General features: G+C 44.4%; 1 protein-coding gene across 3 annotated transcripts in view; it reads left to right on the forward strand.

Moving 5' to 3' along the window:
* PTPN14 (protein tyrosine phosphatase non-receptor type 14) overlaps positions 1 to 18,220 on the forward strand; it is a 180,134-nt gene that overhangs the window by 135,534 nt on the left and 26,380 nt on the right. For all 3 annotated transcript variants that reach the window (XM_077902127.1, XM_077902125.1, XM_077902126.1), the window contains exons 8-13: positions 1,954 to 2,042; positions 4,948 to 5,035; positions 5,808 to 5,890; positions 8,533 to 8,590; positions 12,257 to 12,335; positions 14,368 to 15,845. In XM_077902127.1, coding sequence (XP_077758253.1) covers positions 1,954 to 2,042; positions 4,948 to 5,035; positions 5,808 to 5,890; positions 8,533 to 8,590; positions 12,257 to 12,335; positions 14,368 to 15,845 — 1,875 coding nt within the window. The remainder of the gene's footprint in view (positions 1 to 1,953; positions 2,043 to 4,947; positions 5,036 to 5,807; positions 5,891 to 8,532; positions 8,591 to 12,256; positions 12,336 to 14,367; positions 15,846 to 18,220) is intronic.

The following is an 18,220-nucleotide window of genomic DNA, read 5'->3' on the forward strand; positions in this document are numbered from 1 at the left end:
GCCAGGCCCTGGTGAACTGCTCCTCCCACGGCCCCATCCCCACTGGACCCCTGCACTGATCCGTCTAATGGCAGAGTGCCCCAGGAAGGATTACCACAGAATTTTCTTTCCCCTTCCCACCTCCACTTAGCCTATCTTCTTACCCCCCATATTTTTTTCTCCAGTCTGATTTACCTTCTCACTTCTGACTACCAAGGCATTTCTTTTCCTTCCCACTTCTTTCACCCCCAGCCCTCTTCTCTGCTCAGTCTCCAGCAGTGGTCTGGCCCTCTCTGTGTCCCCATTAGCAGGGCCCTGTTCCGATGTGCGCTTTGGTGGTGGGTCAAGAAGTCCCTGAGAAGGGACACTGTTGTCTTTGTGTCTTACATGGAACCGAGTGTTCTAAGGAATATAGAGAGCCTTCTTTTCTATCTTGTGCCTGGATGATACATGCCCCTCTGTTCACTCCACAATGACAGTGTCATCAGTAAAAATCAGGGGGTTGGGTGATACCTTACGCCCTGGCTGATGAGCCTTGTTCTCCCTCTGCTCTCGGGCACACTGGCAGCAGGTTATGCTCTCCCAGGCAGGAGGCTGGAAGCACCTGACTGGACCAGGAGACCAGATTGAAGATAAGTCATCCGGGCTCCCTCAGCACAGTGCCTGGCAGACTGCCCTGCAGCTCTGCTGTCTTCACACCCCTCCTGAACTCATGAAGCTCCCGGCCACTGCTTAGCATCCCACTCTGGAGCGTGACTAGATGGCCAAGGATCACCCTACAGGCTGCCCTCGCAGGAATGACAGAGGCCAAGGCAAAGGGACCGAAGCAGCCTGGAAGATGCAGAGACTGCAGGGTGAAGAACCCTCTGCCTAAAATACCATCCTATGAGTCTCTGAGATAAAAACATAACAATATATTCCCTCCTTAAAGGAATAGATTCCTTCTAAAAGGGACCATTCAAAAAAGAAGAAAAAGGAGAACTCTCAGAAGTTAAAAATAGGGATCCCTGGGTGGCTCAGTGGTTGACCGTCTGCCTTTGGCCCAGGGCATGATCCCAGGATCCCGGATCTACTCCCACATCGGGCTCCTTGCATGGAGCCTGCTTCTCCCTCTGCCTGTGTCTCTGCCTCTCTCTCTCTCTCTCTCTGTCTCTCTCATGAATAAATGAAATGAAATCTTAAAAAAAAAGTTAAAAATATATCAGAAATGGAAAAGGTAATAAAGATAAAATTTAAAAAATCTCACCAAAAAATGAAGTTATGGAATATGGAAGGTGGGAGATAAAATTAGAAGGCCAGCCCGGGATGTCCAACATCTGAATAGTGGGAGTTCCAGGAGGTAAACAGAGGAAATTGAAGAAAGTATCCCAGGACCGAGGACCATGAGGTTATAAATCGAAAGACCAAGCACAGTGGATGCAAATAAACACTCATAAGGGTGTTAAGTAGTGGAAGTTGGTGGCTCTGGGGAGAGGAAATGGCAGGGCTGGGTCTGCTGTTGACCTCTTTTAAACAGGCTCCAAAGGATATGTTCAATCCTGCAAACAGCGGCCACATATAAACGCACACATATGACATGCATACCTAATCCAACTACATACATGTACAATTTTGATTTAAAAAAACCCAAAGTGGCAAAGATATTATTAATAGAGGTTCATGAAAGAGAAACTCTTAACACTGCCAACAAATCTGAGAAAATCCTAAAATTCTCACTTGGACAGGAAATGTGTTGTGACAAATTGAGATAAAAGAAAAAAATATATGTATGTATATAGTCCACTGGGATGTGCAGGGGAGGTGAGTCCCTTCAGGGCCGCATTGCCTGTTGCCCCAATGCTGCCTGTGATCCATTTGTCCACGGGCTGGAAACAGGGTATGGCCCGCATGGGTGGGATCCAGCCTGGGCTCTCGGCTCTGCTGGACTGCTGGCGATCTGTTTGGTCACGCCATCCTTCTGTTGATCTCATGCAGGACAATCATGGAAACAGTGTGCACCTGGGCATTTTCTTTATGGGGATTTTCGTGAGAAACAGAATTGGAAGACAAGCGGTAATATACAGGTAGTCCTCTTTGTCTCTTTCCCCTTTTTCTCCCTTGAGGGATTCTAGAAAAGCCCACTGAGTCTGACAGTTAATCTCAGTGAGTTAAGAGCCAGGCTGTGATCAGAGTTGAGCTTTTCTCAACTCAGATAAGAGGGGCCCACTGTGAGATTTGAGCAGTTGTGGAGAGATGCATCTTCTTTCCCTGGAGGCCTGGTTGGGGGCTGGGGGTCAGAGGAAGCTCCTTCTTTCCACTTGACTCCAGGAAAGGTGCTCTTGACCCCTGCAGAGCCCAAAGAATGGTGCTAAACTCTGTGAGTCTGGTTGGAAGCAGGCCGTCCAGCCAGTCCTGCTGGTTCCCTCTGCCCACATTATTCATGACCAGTCATTAAATCCAGGCTGGCTTCTTCCCATTTTCCGTCACCCTCTGCCTGACCACAGGTGCTAGAAGACTGTGGACTAGTTTTTATTTTAAATATATCATTTATATTTGGGAAAGTGCATTTTGAAAAGCAGTGAATTTGCTATTATGAACTAAAGGATTTGGGTACTTTTAAAAACTATTATTATTTTGCATTTTAAACCCTCTTCGTTTAACACGAGAGAACCAATTTCAGGATTTGGCAAAGCGTTTCCCTCATTGCATGTCAATGAGCTGGCTGGGGTTGGTGCCCATAGTTGTCTCCATCGCATCAACGATCTCGAAGACTGCATGCTTGCCTTCATTTACAAGGGTGATATGGCCAATTATTTATTTGAAGAACAGCTTTTCTGCGCGTGCAGTCCATGGGCAGAGCTGTGCACCTATGGTAGATCATCCAAGACAGCTCTTAGAGGCAAAGCAAAGTCTACCTTCTGGAAGTGGATCTTGTCCAGCTGTGTACTCCCAGGATCAGTAGTCGATGCAGGCCATTTTGCAAATGGTCTCCCACCAAAAGCTTCCTAATCAGCCCTTTCACCCTCTAGGTCCCTATCCTGCCATTATTTTTGTCCATTGATTTTTCTTCTGCTCTTTGAATGGAGACATTATTGGAGCAGGAGAGGGGAGAGAGAGATCTTTGTGACTGCAGAATAAACTTTTTTACATCTGGACATAGTCAATTCCATATACCTATAGCAAATTATAAATTAGTCAAGTACAGTCTGTACATTTTAAGAGTTGTAACTACAAATTTGTATGTTCGTTTAAAGCTGTCCAGGCATTATTTTGTCCCACATAGTTCTCCATAGCTAAATCAATTCTTCATATTCTCCTTGAACCTAGAGAAGTAGACAAGTCTTACATCTCCAGCTATGGAGGTTAAATAGAAGGAAATAGCCATTTGAAACTCTGCTGATGATAAGCCACTCATGGTTTGGTTCAGTTCCTTAGGAGCTCTTTCCACACCTCTTCAGCACTTACCTTGACAGCCCTATAGGATGGGAATTGACTGCTACCATAATGTCATGGTAAGGATCCCCCTAAGTGAAGTCACATTGTTGAGTGAGGAAACTATCCAGAGTTGTGGCAGTTGATTTGAAGGAATGGAGCACGAGGAAACCAAATATCTCTTATCTGTAGAGACCTTCACTGAGGAACATGTAGCTACCAGTCTGTGTAGATGTAATCTGATGGAATTATAAGTCAGCAGGCAGCTGTGCTGAGCACCAGTAGAGAGTATGGCTCCAGCAGATGTCTGTAAACACAGTTGGTGTTGGGAGTAATGGAAAGGTGACTGGAGGAAAGCCTGGAAGCCCCAGGTATAGAACTCCGGTGTCTCTGATGAGCAGAGTGAACGTGGCTATGTCCTGTTCTCATTTGTGCCTAAATGGTCTCAGCTCTAAAGTAGGAACAAAAATAGCATCTTAGAGAGGTAGTAAAGAAACCGTACTCTATACAGATGGAAGGCAATATTATTATTTTTAATTCTTTCAGCAAACATTTATTGCATGCTGCATGCCAGGTACTTGGCTCAAGTGTATGGAGTACAGAGGTGAAGAAAGCAGAATCTCTAGGCATGAGGCCTATGCCCTCCTTTGCCTTAGTTGGGGATCGAGTCACAGAAGTAAACAATTATAATACCATGTGGTGCTCAACAGAGGACTATACCAGATTCTTTCCTGCCATGTGAGTGGTTAGGGACGGGGAAGAGAGAGAAGGTGACTTCTGAGCTGGGTCTTAAAGAAATCATCTAGGTGGAGGATAGGGAAGTATAATGTTGGCATGAAGAGGCAGTGGGCAGGGCATTATAGACTGGGCACAGAATGAAGGAAGGCAGTAGTAAGAGATGGTTAAAAATTGACATACAAAATAACCATCAGACAAGGGAAGGTAAGCTACTGTGTCCCATTCTAAATTGACTCCAAGTAGAATGGGACACAGTAGCTTACCTTCCCTTGTCTGGTGGTTATTTTGTATGTCTCATTTTAGCTGTGGTCTTTATGAGGAAAGAGAAGGAAATTTGTGTGTGTAGATCACAAAAATGTGGGCACATTAAACATCCCTTGGGCACTTGTTCTTGGTGGCATAATCCATCTGTAGTGTACACCGCAACACAGAATCTATGTGGATACGTTGGCCTAGATTCCTAGAAGCACATGACTTTAAAATACTTTCCATCATTAAAAGCAGGGATCATGGGAAATGCTTTGCAGTTTGGAAATGTGAAAAACAAGGCAAAAGATCCTTGAACATTTTCCCCCTAACTAGTCATAAAGGCAACGGTGCCTTATGAACAGCAATATCTAGATGTAGGTTATACATATACAGCATTTTTAGGTATTTAAGTCCATGCAAGTTGTGTTTTACTTTTTTGCTTGGAAAGAAGGAATATTTGGCTTTTAAAACTACAGTTAAAATCATACATTGTCAAATGAGACTCACCAGTAGCAGATGACCCTCCTACAGAACTTCTTTGGCAAACCCAGTTGCCTATCTTTTGACCAGGTGGAATGATATCGGGAATATCACTCACAACAAGTCTACTATTCTAGTGGAGCTCATCAACAAAGAAGAGACTGCCCTCTTTCACACGGTAAGCAAAATAGAAAGACAGGGGCAGGGCCGACAGGCAGCTTGCTTTTTGATTTCTCAATACACGATATCCTTTCCTTGCACTCCACACGGCGAGAGAATAAATGTTCTCTTGAACTGATAAGTATCCAACACTCGCCCGGTGCTGTCATTACTCATTTCTGGGTAATGGTGGTAGTTTCCTGTTCAAAATGCCAGGTTTCCAAGTTGAGTTTGGACTCTGGGATTTGGGTTCCTCCACCTGCTGTGTTTGTGGTGGATCACATGTCTGGCATGCCACGTTCCTCAGCTCTTAAGTTACAGCCTGCGCATCCAGTAACCCCCCTATGATATTGCCCAGCACTTTCTTTTGCCGGCTGACCTGAATTTCCTTCCCCATCATAGCCCAAACCTAACCCGAAGTAAACTGAGTGATCACCCTTCTGTCGAGCGCCCCCTTGAGAGCCAAGGCTGTTGCTTCACCTCCCTGCCTCTCAATGGTCATCCCATGCTCTGTCTTCATTCATTTCTTTATTTTTAAAGCAGTTGGTTTGGAATTGTGTAAAGACACGCCAGCTCATCAGTGTAAGCCCAGTGCCTTACTCTTTAACTGATGGATTGTCTGCATCAGTGGTGGGAGGCTTCCTAGCCATGCTCGCCATAGATGAGCATCATAGATATTTGCTGCTCTGCCTGACAGGAGGGAGGGATGTGGGCCCATTCAGAAGAATCCTAGGTAGATGCATATAGAGTCAAACCAATGTTTATTTTTTCCCCATCTCTTATTTTCCAAGGATGATATTGAAAATGCCAAGTACATCTCTCGGTTGTTTGCTACGCGACACAAATTTTACAAACAAAACAAAATCTGCACTGAGTAAGTAAATATTTCGTGCACTCTTTGCTCCGTGGCTTGAGGGATGTGCCTCAGGGGTGTCCTAGATTGCTCTTTCCACTTGCTCTATTTCCCCTCCTTCCTCTCGGAAGTTAAAGGAGTAAGCTGCATCCAGGCAGGAGTGAAAGAACTTTAATGATGAAGACTGTCTGGTGCAGTGCATATGCCTGGAGAGAAAATAATTCACAAATTGACTGAGTGCTTGACTACCTGGACGGGTTGGCCCATATTAGTGCCTTTCCATCCTCTGCTATGAGTTTGGAGGAGCCGAGCCGTTCCCAATTTGCCAGGGTGCCCCTTCGTGTCAGATGCGGAGTCGGTTCAGAAGTGTGTAACAGAGTGGCAAGCCAACTTGAAAGAAAAGAAGCTTCTGTCATCCTCAGCCCTGTTTCTCTTACACAGTTGGCTAACCCTGCGTGTGCTTCTGGGTCATGTCATCTGCCTGTAAATGAGAGGCCGGGGTAATTACAGGAAGACTTGGAAGACGCTAATAGATGTCACAAGTCCATGTGTGTTTTTTAAATTTAATTTGGAAATAAAGATGATAAAGGGAGTCTGATACAGGAACTTAAATGTGACCTGACCTTGGATGTAGAGTAGCTGGGCCTCACGCTATCATTGCCTTTATTTTGGTTGCCTTCAAAAGACGTCCCTCAGCAAAGTGCATTCGGCAGGTGGGGCGCCCAAGGTGCTTAATTGTGTTTCAAAGAATTCGGGGATAGACATGCAAGAGAGGAACTGCTTTTCCGTTCCCCCAGTGGACACATCCAAGAGTGTGAGAGTATTGTCCCAGAGCAGTTCCTGCTGAAAACTGCGGCTGCTTTAGAACTGGAGCTTCAGCTCCTGACACACTTTCTTCTCTACACGATGGAGGCTCTTTCAAGCCAGTCATTGCGATTGGTCACTGTTGGAGTCTAAAAAGATAGGCGATAGTATCCGGTCTGCCCGCAAAGTTTGCAAATGTAAATTTAGAAGGGCAGTGATGAGGGAGTGGCAAATCAAACAGCCATAACTGTACAGATGTGCGTGTGCACGTGCACACACACACACACACACATACACACACACATGCCGTTCTTTTGAACAGATTCCCTATAGATCACTTCTGTGCGGGTCTGCCCTGCTGTTGCCTTTGATTCGTGGGGGTGTCTTTGACATGAACAGGGACTCTATGGTTGACTTCTGGAGGGCGAATTAAAACAAAACTGTTCCAACACATGGATTTTACTGTGGTCTTCTGGTTTGACCATTTCTCAGCAAGTGGATTTGTCATAAAATTTTCCACGTGTTTTTATTTTGAGGTCTTCTAATATTAGTGAACATCCTATATTAAATGGAAAGCTAAGGAAATTGTGTTTTCTATTTCTGCAGTAATCATTCTTCTCCTGTTCTTAACCAGGTATGGGAGATTCCCAACCTCTTATCTGATAAGAACCTGGATTCTCTAAGATGTACACCAGCGTACTCCATATACACAACAAATTCAGAATCTCAGTGCAGGCTGCATTAAGGCCTGGGATAACCCCCTGGAGTTTTATGAATCTAGCATCATCTTCACAGCATCCTTCTCTAGAGGTCTCCACACCCTGACCTTAAAAGACTGTCACTGATTTTTATTTTTATTTTTTGCACACAGAGCTGTTGCTTGTCATCTTCCCATATAGCTCCAGGGAATGGTTCCCATATTTCTTGAGAGAAGAAAAATCGCAGGTCTTACAATAATATTATAAAACCTGTAACTAGGTCTTATAATGTATTTGGCCAGTTGTTTAAAAAACATCCAACATTACTGCACTGTTTCCATCACTTCATAAGATGTCCTATCACTAAAAAAGGTAGGAAAGATGAACTCTCAGATTAAGGAGAGTGCTTTGAATTGGAGAATTCTAGCTTGATGAACTCAACATGTCCTGGGTTTTTTGTTTGTTTTTGTCTTTTTGTGATCTCACTGAGGACTAGGGAAAATGTTGCTCTGGAATTCAGGACCCATTTCTCAAAGGCACCTTTGATTTCAGTCCTCCAGAGTTTGATAAAACCTACTCCCAGTCCCCACACATGTTTATCTCTCTGTTAAAAAAAAAAAATCACATTCATTCTCAGTCTGGAAAGGATCTGATTAGATAAATATTTGTAATCGGTGTTGTCTTAATTCAAAAAGACCTTTATATGCTCTTACTTAGACTTACTTAATCCACTCTGGATTTCATTTGACTGGCAACATTTTAAAAAGTATTTTTTTCTACTTGCCGTTTTTCATTATGAAAGATATTACACACACAAAAAGATATAAAGGGTATGATTCTTAAAAACCCGTGTAATAACAGTGATATTTTTCAGTCTTGCTTTCTTCCTCTCATAATCTTTCTTTTCTTATCCTGCTATAAAACTTATTTTCTAAGGACCATATGCTCCAAACTTTTGGAAATAAGGAAGAGAATAAAAAAGGCAATCAAAACTTTTCATAGCATAGTCTCATCATTCAGAAATAAATGTTTATGTTCTGCTATAAATTACTTACCTATCTTGTCTCTTTCCCCTCCTCTTATTCCCCTCTCTTGTCTGTCTGGTTCTTTTATGTCTGATAAATATAATGACCATTTTCATTTTTTTAACTTCTCATGTAGACAATCAAATTCTCCACCCCCCATCAGACGCCAGCCCACCTGGAGCCGATCCTCTCTGGTATGTATAAAGCCTTCAGTTATCAAGTGGTCTGACTGTTGGGGATGGAGTATCCTTTTGTTGCTCATTTGAGAGGAGACATCCTTAGGCATCATGACCAGTTAAAGGTCTGATGAGAACACAGAAGAGCATCAGTCTGCCAAGCAAGTGTGGTTGAACATCCACGTCCTGTCCATGTCCCATCGTGTGGGACATCCTTGTGCCCATCCATGGCCATCACTTCTCAATGTGTGGCTCTGGGTTCATCCCTTTAAGAGTATGTCTTAGAGCCAATGAGACCATGTTTCTTCAGCATGCAACCTAATGTGTGTGTTTTCATCCACTTGCTCATCTTGGTTTTATTACTCACTGTTTCTGGTTGTTACATACAGACATGTCTAAAGTTACAAGCTCCACAAATTCGTTTGTATTCACTGCCCATAGATAGAGCTTAATAAACTAATCAGAAAATGCTTTTTAGGGGAGCTTGGGTGGCACAGTCAGTTAAGTGTCCGACTCTTTTTTTTTTAAATATTTATTTATTCATGAGAGACACACAGAGAGAGAGAGAGGCAGAGACATAGGCAGAGGGAGAAGCAGGCTCCACACAGGGAGCCCGAAATGGGACTCTATCCGGGGTCTCCAGGATCACACCCTGGGCTGAAGGCAGCACTAAACCGCTGAGCCACCCGGGCTGCCCAAGTGTCCGACTCTTGATTTGGCTCAGGTCATGATCTCAGGGTTGTGAGATCCAGCACCACATCAGGCTCTGTGCTGGGTGTGGAACCTATTTAAGATTCTCTTTCTCCCTTGGCCCCTCCCCTCACCCTTCCCCTTTCCCCTCTCTTAAAAAAAAAGAAAGAAAGAAAAGAATGAAAGTGCTTTTTAAATGAACCAGAATTGAATGAGTTTAATTGACAGTTTCAGGTAGGGTATTCAGTGGGGAAGATTAATTGCCCATTTTCTAATCTTAAGGTCAAGATAATTGACCTAGTAAATCAATCTACTTTGCTGTCTAACATTAGTTTAAAAAAAAAAATCTGCTCCTTTTCTGAATAAGGAAACACAACTCTAATTTCTATACATATGTCCTGTCTTAAGCTGTGTTTTATTTTGAGGATTACTTAAGAATGATATCATAGAAAGATGCAGGAGAATTGGCTTCCTTTAAATTATCTACTTGTTTTAAATCATAATTCTTCTATTTGAGGTTCTGATGTGTGACACAAAACCAAAATAAACACGTGACCTTTAAAATTTTCTAGGTGAGCATTTCCTTCGAGTTGATAGAATGAAATTGAATTTTTCCTCATATACAATGTGTGCCCTATAGCATATCTTCAACTCATCTTTTAAAAGGAAAGTCTTGAGGATTTTTTTTTTTTTTTTCTGGAAAATACATAGAGAATGAACTCTTCGAATTCTTGAGTTTCACCATTACGTCATCACATTCCTGAGTACCTCCATGCATATTATTAATCTCGGTATCATGCAAAATATTTCACAAGTGGCCCTTGCCTTGGAGATCTAGAGGGTCACTTTGGTCTTTTTACTTGAGGCATTAATAGATTTGTTCATAGCGCTGGTCTCTTTATACTTCTCCTTTGTATTATTTTTTTTTCTTTAGAGTCTACATGTCTTCATTAGGGAGATAATTTTTCACTTATGTCCATGAAACAACAGCACAAGGGCAAAGTATTTTAAGGCTGTCTTGTGATTAGATCTCATCCTACTCATCTAGAGAAGATAAAGAGGCTTTCCTATTCTATCTGGATGAAGAAAATCTGCAGGAAGCCAAAGTCAGGGTGTCCCTCTTTCCCGTACCCTTTAGGGTTAAACCAATTCACCACGAGTTCCTTGGAATGAGTGATGGGGTCTTGTTCTGGCTTCCTTACTGATAACCGGTCCTGCAGTTTTCTCTTGCCCTTCTGCTGCCTGTGTTTTGGCATCACACTCGTTTCTATATTAGCAGTTCTGGAAAGAAATAGAATGATATGCATTATATTATATAAATGGAGTATATACATATATATACATATGTGGAATAAGTTATATCCTGAAGTGGTATTTGGAGGGTTTGTTGTTTTGTCCTTTGCTGTACACTTACGCCAATTCATAAACAGGTACTTCCTGGATTTTTTTTTTTTTAATAAGGGCAAGAGAAGGCAGAGACTCAACTTCGCCTTACCATGTATTTCTGTTACCTCCTATGAATCCCGCCCCACTGTGTGTGTGTGTCTATGTGTCTGTCTGTCTGTTTCAAGCCTCAAGCCAGCTGTCCCCACTCTGGAAAAATTGAGTTGAGTTATGTATTACCAAGAAGAGGAAAAATATTTTAAAATTGTAATTCAAAAACCAGCCAAAGGGAGATTTTGGGAATATTTAGAAAAGCTGATAATAGCACCTTTTCCTTGGTACCAAGAACTACTTTCTCAGATTAATTTCAGTTCTTTATTTCTTCTCTCTTGACTCTTTAATTTTTGGATCCCTTGTCTTCATTACCTTCTTTATATGCCCTTTTGATGTGTAAGCATTATTTGTTGCCGAGAACATGGTAGATGAGTTATTTACCCAGCTTCAAATTGTGGAGAGAGCTCTTCTTGTACTGGGGGATACAAGAAAGTGTGACCCCTGCTGACTTTGAGTTTTTAGGCTTGATCTCAACTTCTTTCCTAAAGTAACATTTAAACCAATATCTATAAGGCTAATTTCGAAATAATCAAATAGAAATATAAGAAAACCTGTTTCGTGGTTTACAAGGTTAAAGTTTTTAAAAGACTTTTTTAGTGTCAAAGCTTTTTCTTCAAACAGGCTCTCAGCTGGAGCCCGAATATATAAATAAATTGGATATTGTTTGTGATTTGACAAGAAGCTGAGACCTACTAAGGTTCAGTGTCTTGCCCTAGACCACATTAGCAACTAATCATATTTCCTTTGATGGCTCATAAATATTGATCCTATGTACGCATTTTTTCCCCCTCTGAAAGTTTACCCTTGCCTACAGTAGGAAGTTAATCAGATTGAGGCTAAATGCCATCTTTAAGAATCTCTTGGAAAAGATTCTTCACTGAAGAGGAGGGCAGGAGAGTAGATGATTGAACCAGATTGCCAGCAAGGCCTTTCCATATTGGCTTCTACAATGGAAGGGGCAATAATTGCTCTTGAGAACAGCACACTTGTTGTGGCTCACTTTTCAGATTTTTATATAAATTTGCAAGTGGACCGAGCTTCACACTACCCTTATCCCTATTGGAAGTCGATGGTGGTGCTGTTAACAAGGTTCATAGGTACAGCCAGTTTTGAATAGAATGAAAGAGTTCCCCCTCCATGTTGTCATTATTTCTTAGGAAGAACATAATAATATCCATGTTCTGAGTTACTCCTTTAAATAAGGCATTGGGAGTTTTGCAAGTGTATCAGGAAATAGATGATGTGTTCGTTGTAGCCTCTTTATCTTTCTTGCCTTGAACCAGCCTCCGCACCCCTCACTTCCTGTTTCTCCAGGCCTAAACTTAGGAGAGGATGGGGGTACAGATGAGTCAAAGAGGGAGGGATCAAGGGCAGACGGGCAGAGCAGCCACACAGCGCCTCCCTGTAGATGTGGGTGAGTGGTGGGCTGGTTCCCTGCAAGAGACCCCGGACACTCATGCCACGTCCTTCCCACCTTTGTCATGTTCTCTGTTTCAGCCCCGACAGCAGCCGTACATCTTGCCTCCCATGCACGTCCAGTGTGGCGAGCACTACTCGGAAACTCACACTTCACAAGGTAACCACAGCTTGCCTTTTTCCCTTCCTTCCTAAGATGAAAAATTGAGCACCCTATAAGCAGTAAAGGTGATTTTTTTTTTTAGATGACAATGATAACTTTTGTCTTGATTTTGTCATTGTCTGAATGACAGCAGGCAGCAGCTTCAATTTATGCAAGGCACAGAATGTTATTTGCCCCTAAGAGAAAAATTTTTCCAGGATTGGCTGCCAGGGGAGTTGGGAGAAAGCAGTGAGCAAGTTCCTTTTCTCCTGCCTCTGGTAAGTGGGCTTGGAGAAGGGAGAGGGGCAGTCAGCCCAATGGAATAGTCTTCACCCTCACTGCCGGTGTCAGAAAGCTTGTAGCAGTTGGGCTCTCATGGTGACAGGGGATACAGGCATCCAGAATACTAACAGAAGGGCACAGGTCATCTCTACTCCTCTTTTTTATCTGTTGCTTGCTAGTTGTTAGTGCCCTTGTTCTTGCCTCCCAGTAAACAAAATCTCATTACTCTTTTTCTCGCCAAACACTCCCATGCAAAACGTGGGAGAAAAATCCATTCCAATAATAATGATTACAGTGATAACAATGAACATTTATAGAGCAACTCCTCTCCCTAAACACAGTGCTGAGCACTTGCCACGTATTGTTTCATTTAATCCTCAAAATAAACCCATGCGATAGGTACTGTTGTTCCATTTCACAGATACAGAAAGAATCCAGAGGATCCAGGATAGTGGAGGAGCTTAGAGATGAAAATTGGTATCATGACACCTGAGCCAGTGCATCGTTACATTAACTACATCTCCAGAAAGGAATGATATTAAACTTAGATGTTGACAATATGTTAGGTGGATAATTAGTTTCCGCGTTACCATATGCTGGCTATCTTGAATCTGTCTGTACTGTCAGAGTGTGGGTATGGAAATGAAGATAATCAAGACTATCTAATAAAACACTACTTTTTTTACAAGCAGACTGGCAAAATTGCCCAGCTTCTGTGGGAAAGCACCAGATCCCACTAGAGGTGGATGAGTGGGCACCTTCGTCTCTGTGTTTTGCCAGTTTCTCTTATCTAGCTCAGCCCGTCTGGCCTGTGCCAAACTCCTCTTCAGGCAGCCGAGTGTTTTCATTCACCTTTTCTGGTTGGTGGGGGTGTTTTGTTTTGTTTGCCTTTCTGCTATGTCCTCTTCTACTTTGTCCGTGCTTGAATCTGAGTATGAAAATGAATGTACTTTGCCCACCAAAAACAGTGTTTTGGCAAGAGGTTGCCTTCCTAGGGCTGCGTATGCGTGCACGTGCGCGTGCGTGCGTGGATGAGCATTAGTGTTAAAGGAACCCTGGACACCCAGAATGGGCCTGACGTCAGAAATCTACTTTATATCTCTGTAGGTACCTCCTTAAACTATCATTAATTTTAATGTGAATTGACCTCAGTGATGAAACCGATTCTAGGGGAGAGTTTTAGGCAGTGGCTAAAAGAACTCCTGATTCTGGGTTTGCCCTCCTCTGGTTGCTGCTCAGAACAGGCTAGCCATGCATGCTGCCATCCTGACTGCATCACTTGTGTCTTTATGAATGCTCAGCATTCCCTCGGGTAAGGGGACCTTTCCCCACTGCAGTCAGAACAGAAGCTGCAGGTGCTCCGTAACTTCAAATCTGCTGCCCTGGTAAAGTTCTTGGCCTCCTGGCCCAAATGTTCCAGTCCTTGCTGGACAAGGAGACAGGTTTACCCATCGTGAGGGCCATCGATGGTGCCTAATTTCAAAGCTCATGGCAAAGTCAAGAACTGTCCCAGGTGATAACTATTCCAAAGGTGTACATACCGTTCTTTGATTAGATTCCCTTTTTCTTTTTAGTATGCTTTAAAGTGTTCCTTCTGTATGTTGGCCTCTCACCCAAGAGTTACTAGTTTTTTCATGGAATATGTGGGTGGAGACCACAGAATTTCACTTTTAATGACTTCTAAAAATCATGCGCATGAGTGTGAGGATGAACTTAATTGGAGCAGGATGATGTGGAGGCTCACGTGCCTTTGTTTGACTTCTTATAGACAGCATTTTCCACGGGAATGAAGAAGCCTTGTATTACAACTCTCACAACAGTCTGGATTTAAATTATTTAAATGGCACCGTTACCAATGGCAGCGTGTGTAGTGTTCACAGCGTCAACTCCCTCAGCTGCTCCCAGAGTTTCATCCAGGCTTCTCCTGTGTCCTCCAATCTCAGTATCCCAGGGAGTGACATCATGCGGGCTGACTACATCCCTAGCCACCGGCACAGCGCCATCATCGTGCCATCTTACCGGCCTACCCCCGATTATGAGACAGTCATGCGGCAGATGAAGAGGGGGGTCCTGCACGCCGACAGCCAGAGCCAGTCTCTGCGAAACCTCAACATCATCAATACGCATGCCTACAACCAGCCGGAGGATCTGGTGTACAGCCAGCCCGAGATGCGGGAGAGGCACCCCTACACTGTCCCTTATGGGCCACAGGGAGGCTATGGTCACAAACTTGTCAGTCCATCTGACCAAATAAACCCAAAGAATAACTCGGTGCCGAGCAAGCCGGGGGCAAGTGCCATCTCCCACACGGTGAGCACGCCAGAGTTGGCCAACATGCAGCTCCAAGGCACCCAGAACTACAACACGGCTCATATGCTCAAAAACTATCTCTTCAGGCCGCCACCCCCTTACCCACGGCCGCGCCCTGCCACCAGCACCCCAGACCTCGCCAGCCACCGCCACAAGTACGTCAGCGGCAGTAGCCCCGACCTGGTGACCCGCAAAGTGCAGCTGTCCGTGAAGACCTTCCAGGAGGACAGCTCCCCGGTGGTGCACCAGTCTCTCCAGGAGGTGAGCGAGCCCCTCACGGCCACCAAGCACCACGGCGCAGTGAATAAGCGCCACAGCCTGGAGGTGATGAGCAGCATGGTGCGGGGCATGGAAGCCATGACCTTGAAGTCACTCAATATCCCCATGGCCCGCCGAAACACGCTCCGGGAGCAGGGGCCACCTGAGGAGGTACCAGGGAGCCACGAGGCCCACCAGCTTCCCCATTACCACCACAAGAAGACTTTCTCCGATGCCACCATGCTGATCCACAGCAGTGAGAGCGAGGAGGAGGAGGAGGAGGTCCCGGGATCGGTGCCCCAGATCCCTGTGCTCCGGGAGAAGATGGGGTACAGTGCCCAGCTGCAGGCGGCCTTGGCCCGAATCCCAAACAAACCCCCACCCGAGTACCCTGGCCCAAGGAAAAGTGTTAGCAATGGGGCGCTACGGCAAGACCAGGTCAGCCTGCCTCCTGCCATGGCCAGGGCCAGGGTCCTGAGACACGGGCCAGCCAAGGCCATCAGCGTCTCCCGCGCTGACCAGCTGGCAGTGGCTGGGCCTTCCCTGGGCCCGTCCATCTCTGAACCCGACCTGACAAGCGTAAAGGAGCGGGTCAAAAAAGAGCCTGTGAAGGAGAGACCCGTGTCTGAGATGTTCTCCCTGGAAGACAGCATCGTAGAGAGAGAGATGGCCCTCAGGGTAAGTGTCCTCTGCTCCGGGGCAGTGTCGGCGTCCCCATGACACAGGGTGTAAAAGCACCAGGACCGAAGGCAGTGCGAGGCTGATCCAGGGAATGTGTTAGGGAATTAGAGCATCAGTTGGCATTTCAACGGGCAGTATTTTATTTCACAAAACTTTCGTTTTTCCCCTTTCAGTCAAATCTTCCATTTTCATTTGGGCCTTTTAATTGCTGTGCTTGGCGCAAGGCACCACAGTGGAGTCAGGATGCTGCAGGTTGTTTGGGCCAGCATTGTGCTCTTTATTCAGGGTCAGACGTCCTGTTGTGTGAGCTACTGGGAGCTCTCCTTCCTACATTTCTTGTTGGTTCTTTTAGGGAGAAGCATTTTTTTCCCTCAATTAGGTAGTAAAAGAGCAACATCCCTTCAGAGCGCAGCTCTGTGTAGAGAGCTCTATGTCAGAGATGGCTCACCAGTAATGACTGGACCATGACGTGTTCAGCTTTATTTTCAGATTTTCTTTCAGTAGATGCTTAACACAAACCAAAAACACTACCGTAAACTCACAAGTTCATCACTGAGCTTCAGTTCCCCGTTAAGCTCATTCTCTCGGTATTCACACACACGCATGTGAACATACGCGTACATAGACACACACGTAAAGCATTTGGAGATGCCTGATATTAGACATAAATAACTCTTACTCAGGATACGTACCAGCTGGAGAACCAGGTATATTGTAACAGCAAGAGTGTATAGGTAACAGGTGCACACACAGACCAACAAAGTGCATTATCTCCTAGTAATGAGAAAATTGCTAGATTGTAGTTGCTACTTTAAGATTTTATTTATTTATTTTATTTTAGAGAGAGTGAAAGAGATGAGTGAGCAAGGAGAGGGCCAAAGGGAGAGGGAGAGAATCTCAAGCAGACTCTGCACTCAGCACGGAACCTTACTGGGGGCTCAATCCCATGACCCTGAGATCATGACCTGAGCTGAAACCAAGAGTCAGCCACTTAAATGACTAAGCCACCCAGGCACCCCTGTAGTTACTACTTTAAAGAATATTTCAGATCACCATTACTCCTTGTTTTAGAAATTTCCTTAAAAAAGTAAAAGAATTGGGCAGCCCCCGTGGTGCAGCGGTTTAGCGCCGCCTACAGTCCGGGGGTGTGATCCTGGAGACCCGGGATCGGGTCCCACATTGCACTCCCTGCATGGAGCCTGCTTCTCCCTCTGCCTGTGTCTCTGCCTCTCTCTCTTTCTGAATAAATAAATAAATCTTTAAAAAAAAAAAAAAGTAAAAGCATCATTTCATTACAAGTCATCAAACCCATATTGACTTCTCCTCTGCAGGTACCACATTTCTACCATAGGGTAGCTGGCACTTACTTTAAGAACTCCAGAACAGTTGCAAGCTAAAATTTCCTTTGATGAGGTTCTTAAGCTCCCTTCCTCTAGAAGTCTCCCTGCACCCCAGTGGTTATCAAACTAAGGAAAACAGTTAAAGACCAAAGTTTTAAGAAAGCCACGTTTTTGGGTTCAGGAATCTAATCCGTAGGAACATTACTACTTTCGACAAATTTTCAGAACATTCCCAGCAGCACAGTTTTGGCCACGAGTTAGAGTAGTGCTAAGAATTTGGTACAGGCATAACTTTTTCCACTTTTTGCAAACCTAGAGGGAAATTGTGAAAGATATGCCTGTGCCCCTGGCCAATAAAACCATTTGGCTGGGGGATGGAATGAAACACGGGGGTGGCGCCCTGGGGGAGAGCTTTCCCAGCCTGGAAAAAGTAATGAATGCATTGGTAAATGGATTTTCAGCACGTCCTGGCCCAGGCTCCTTTACCACAACTTGAGAACCTGTGAATCCAAGCGTTCTGCTTTGCTGTTTCCCCTGCTGATCTGATGTTTATTGATGCCTGCATGGTCCCATAGCCTCACATTGGTCATTTTCATCCTCTCCTCTTGTTAACCTATACTCAACAAAACCCTGTATCCAAACCCATGGCACTGACTCCCTACATAGAGCTTCATGCACCATCACAGAGATGCAAGGGAGTTTCCACTGTGTGTCCCCACCCCCCCTTCATACGAACAATAATGAATAACTGGTTTCATTTCTTAATTGTAGCTCAGGAACATCATTACCCATTCCTACTTTGTTTTCCCATTGTTTTGTTCTGTTTTTCCAAATTAAATATACTCAGGAGCTCAGGGACTACTACCCTTAGCTGGTGCCTTGACCCCAGAGAAGGACTAGGAGGTTCTTCAGTGAGCCACTGTGTGGATCAAGATGGTGACACTGGCAGTGACTCTGAAGGTTGAGATGGTTCTTCATCCTTTTTTTTTTTTTTTTTTTTTTTTTAATGAGGAAACTTACTCCCATGCCCTT

Source organism: Canis aureus, chromosome 6 (genome assembly GCF_053574225.1).
Source record: "Canis aureus isolate CA01 chromosome 6, VMU_Caureus_v.1.0, whole genome shotgun sequence".
Lineage (NCBI taxonomy): Eukaryota > Metazoa > Chordata > Mammalia > Carnivora > Canidae > Canis > Canis aureus.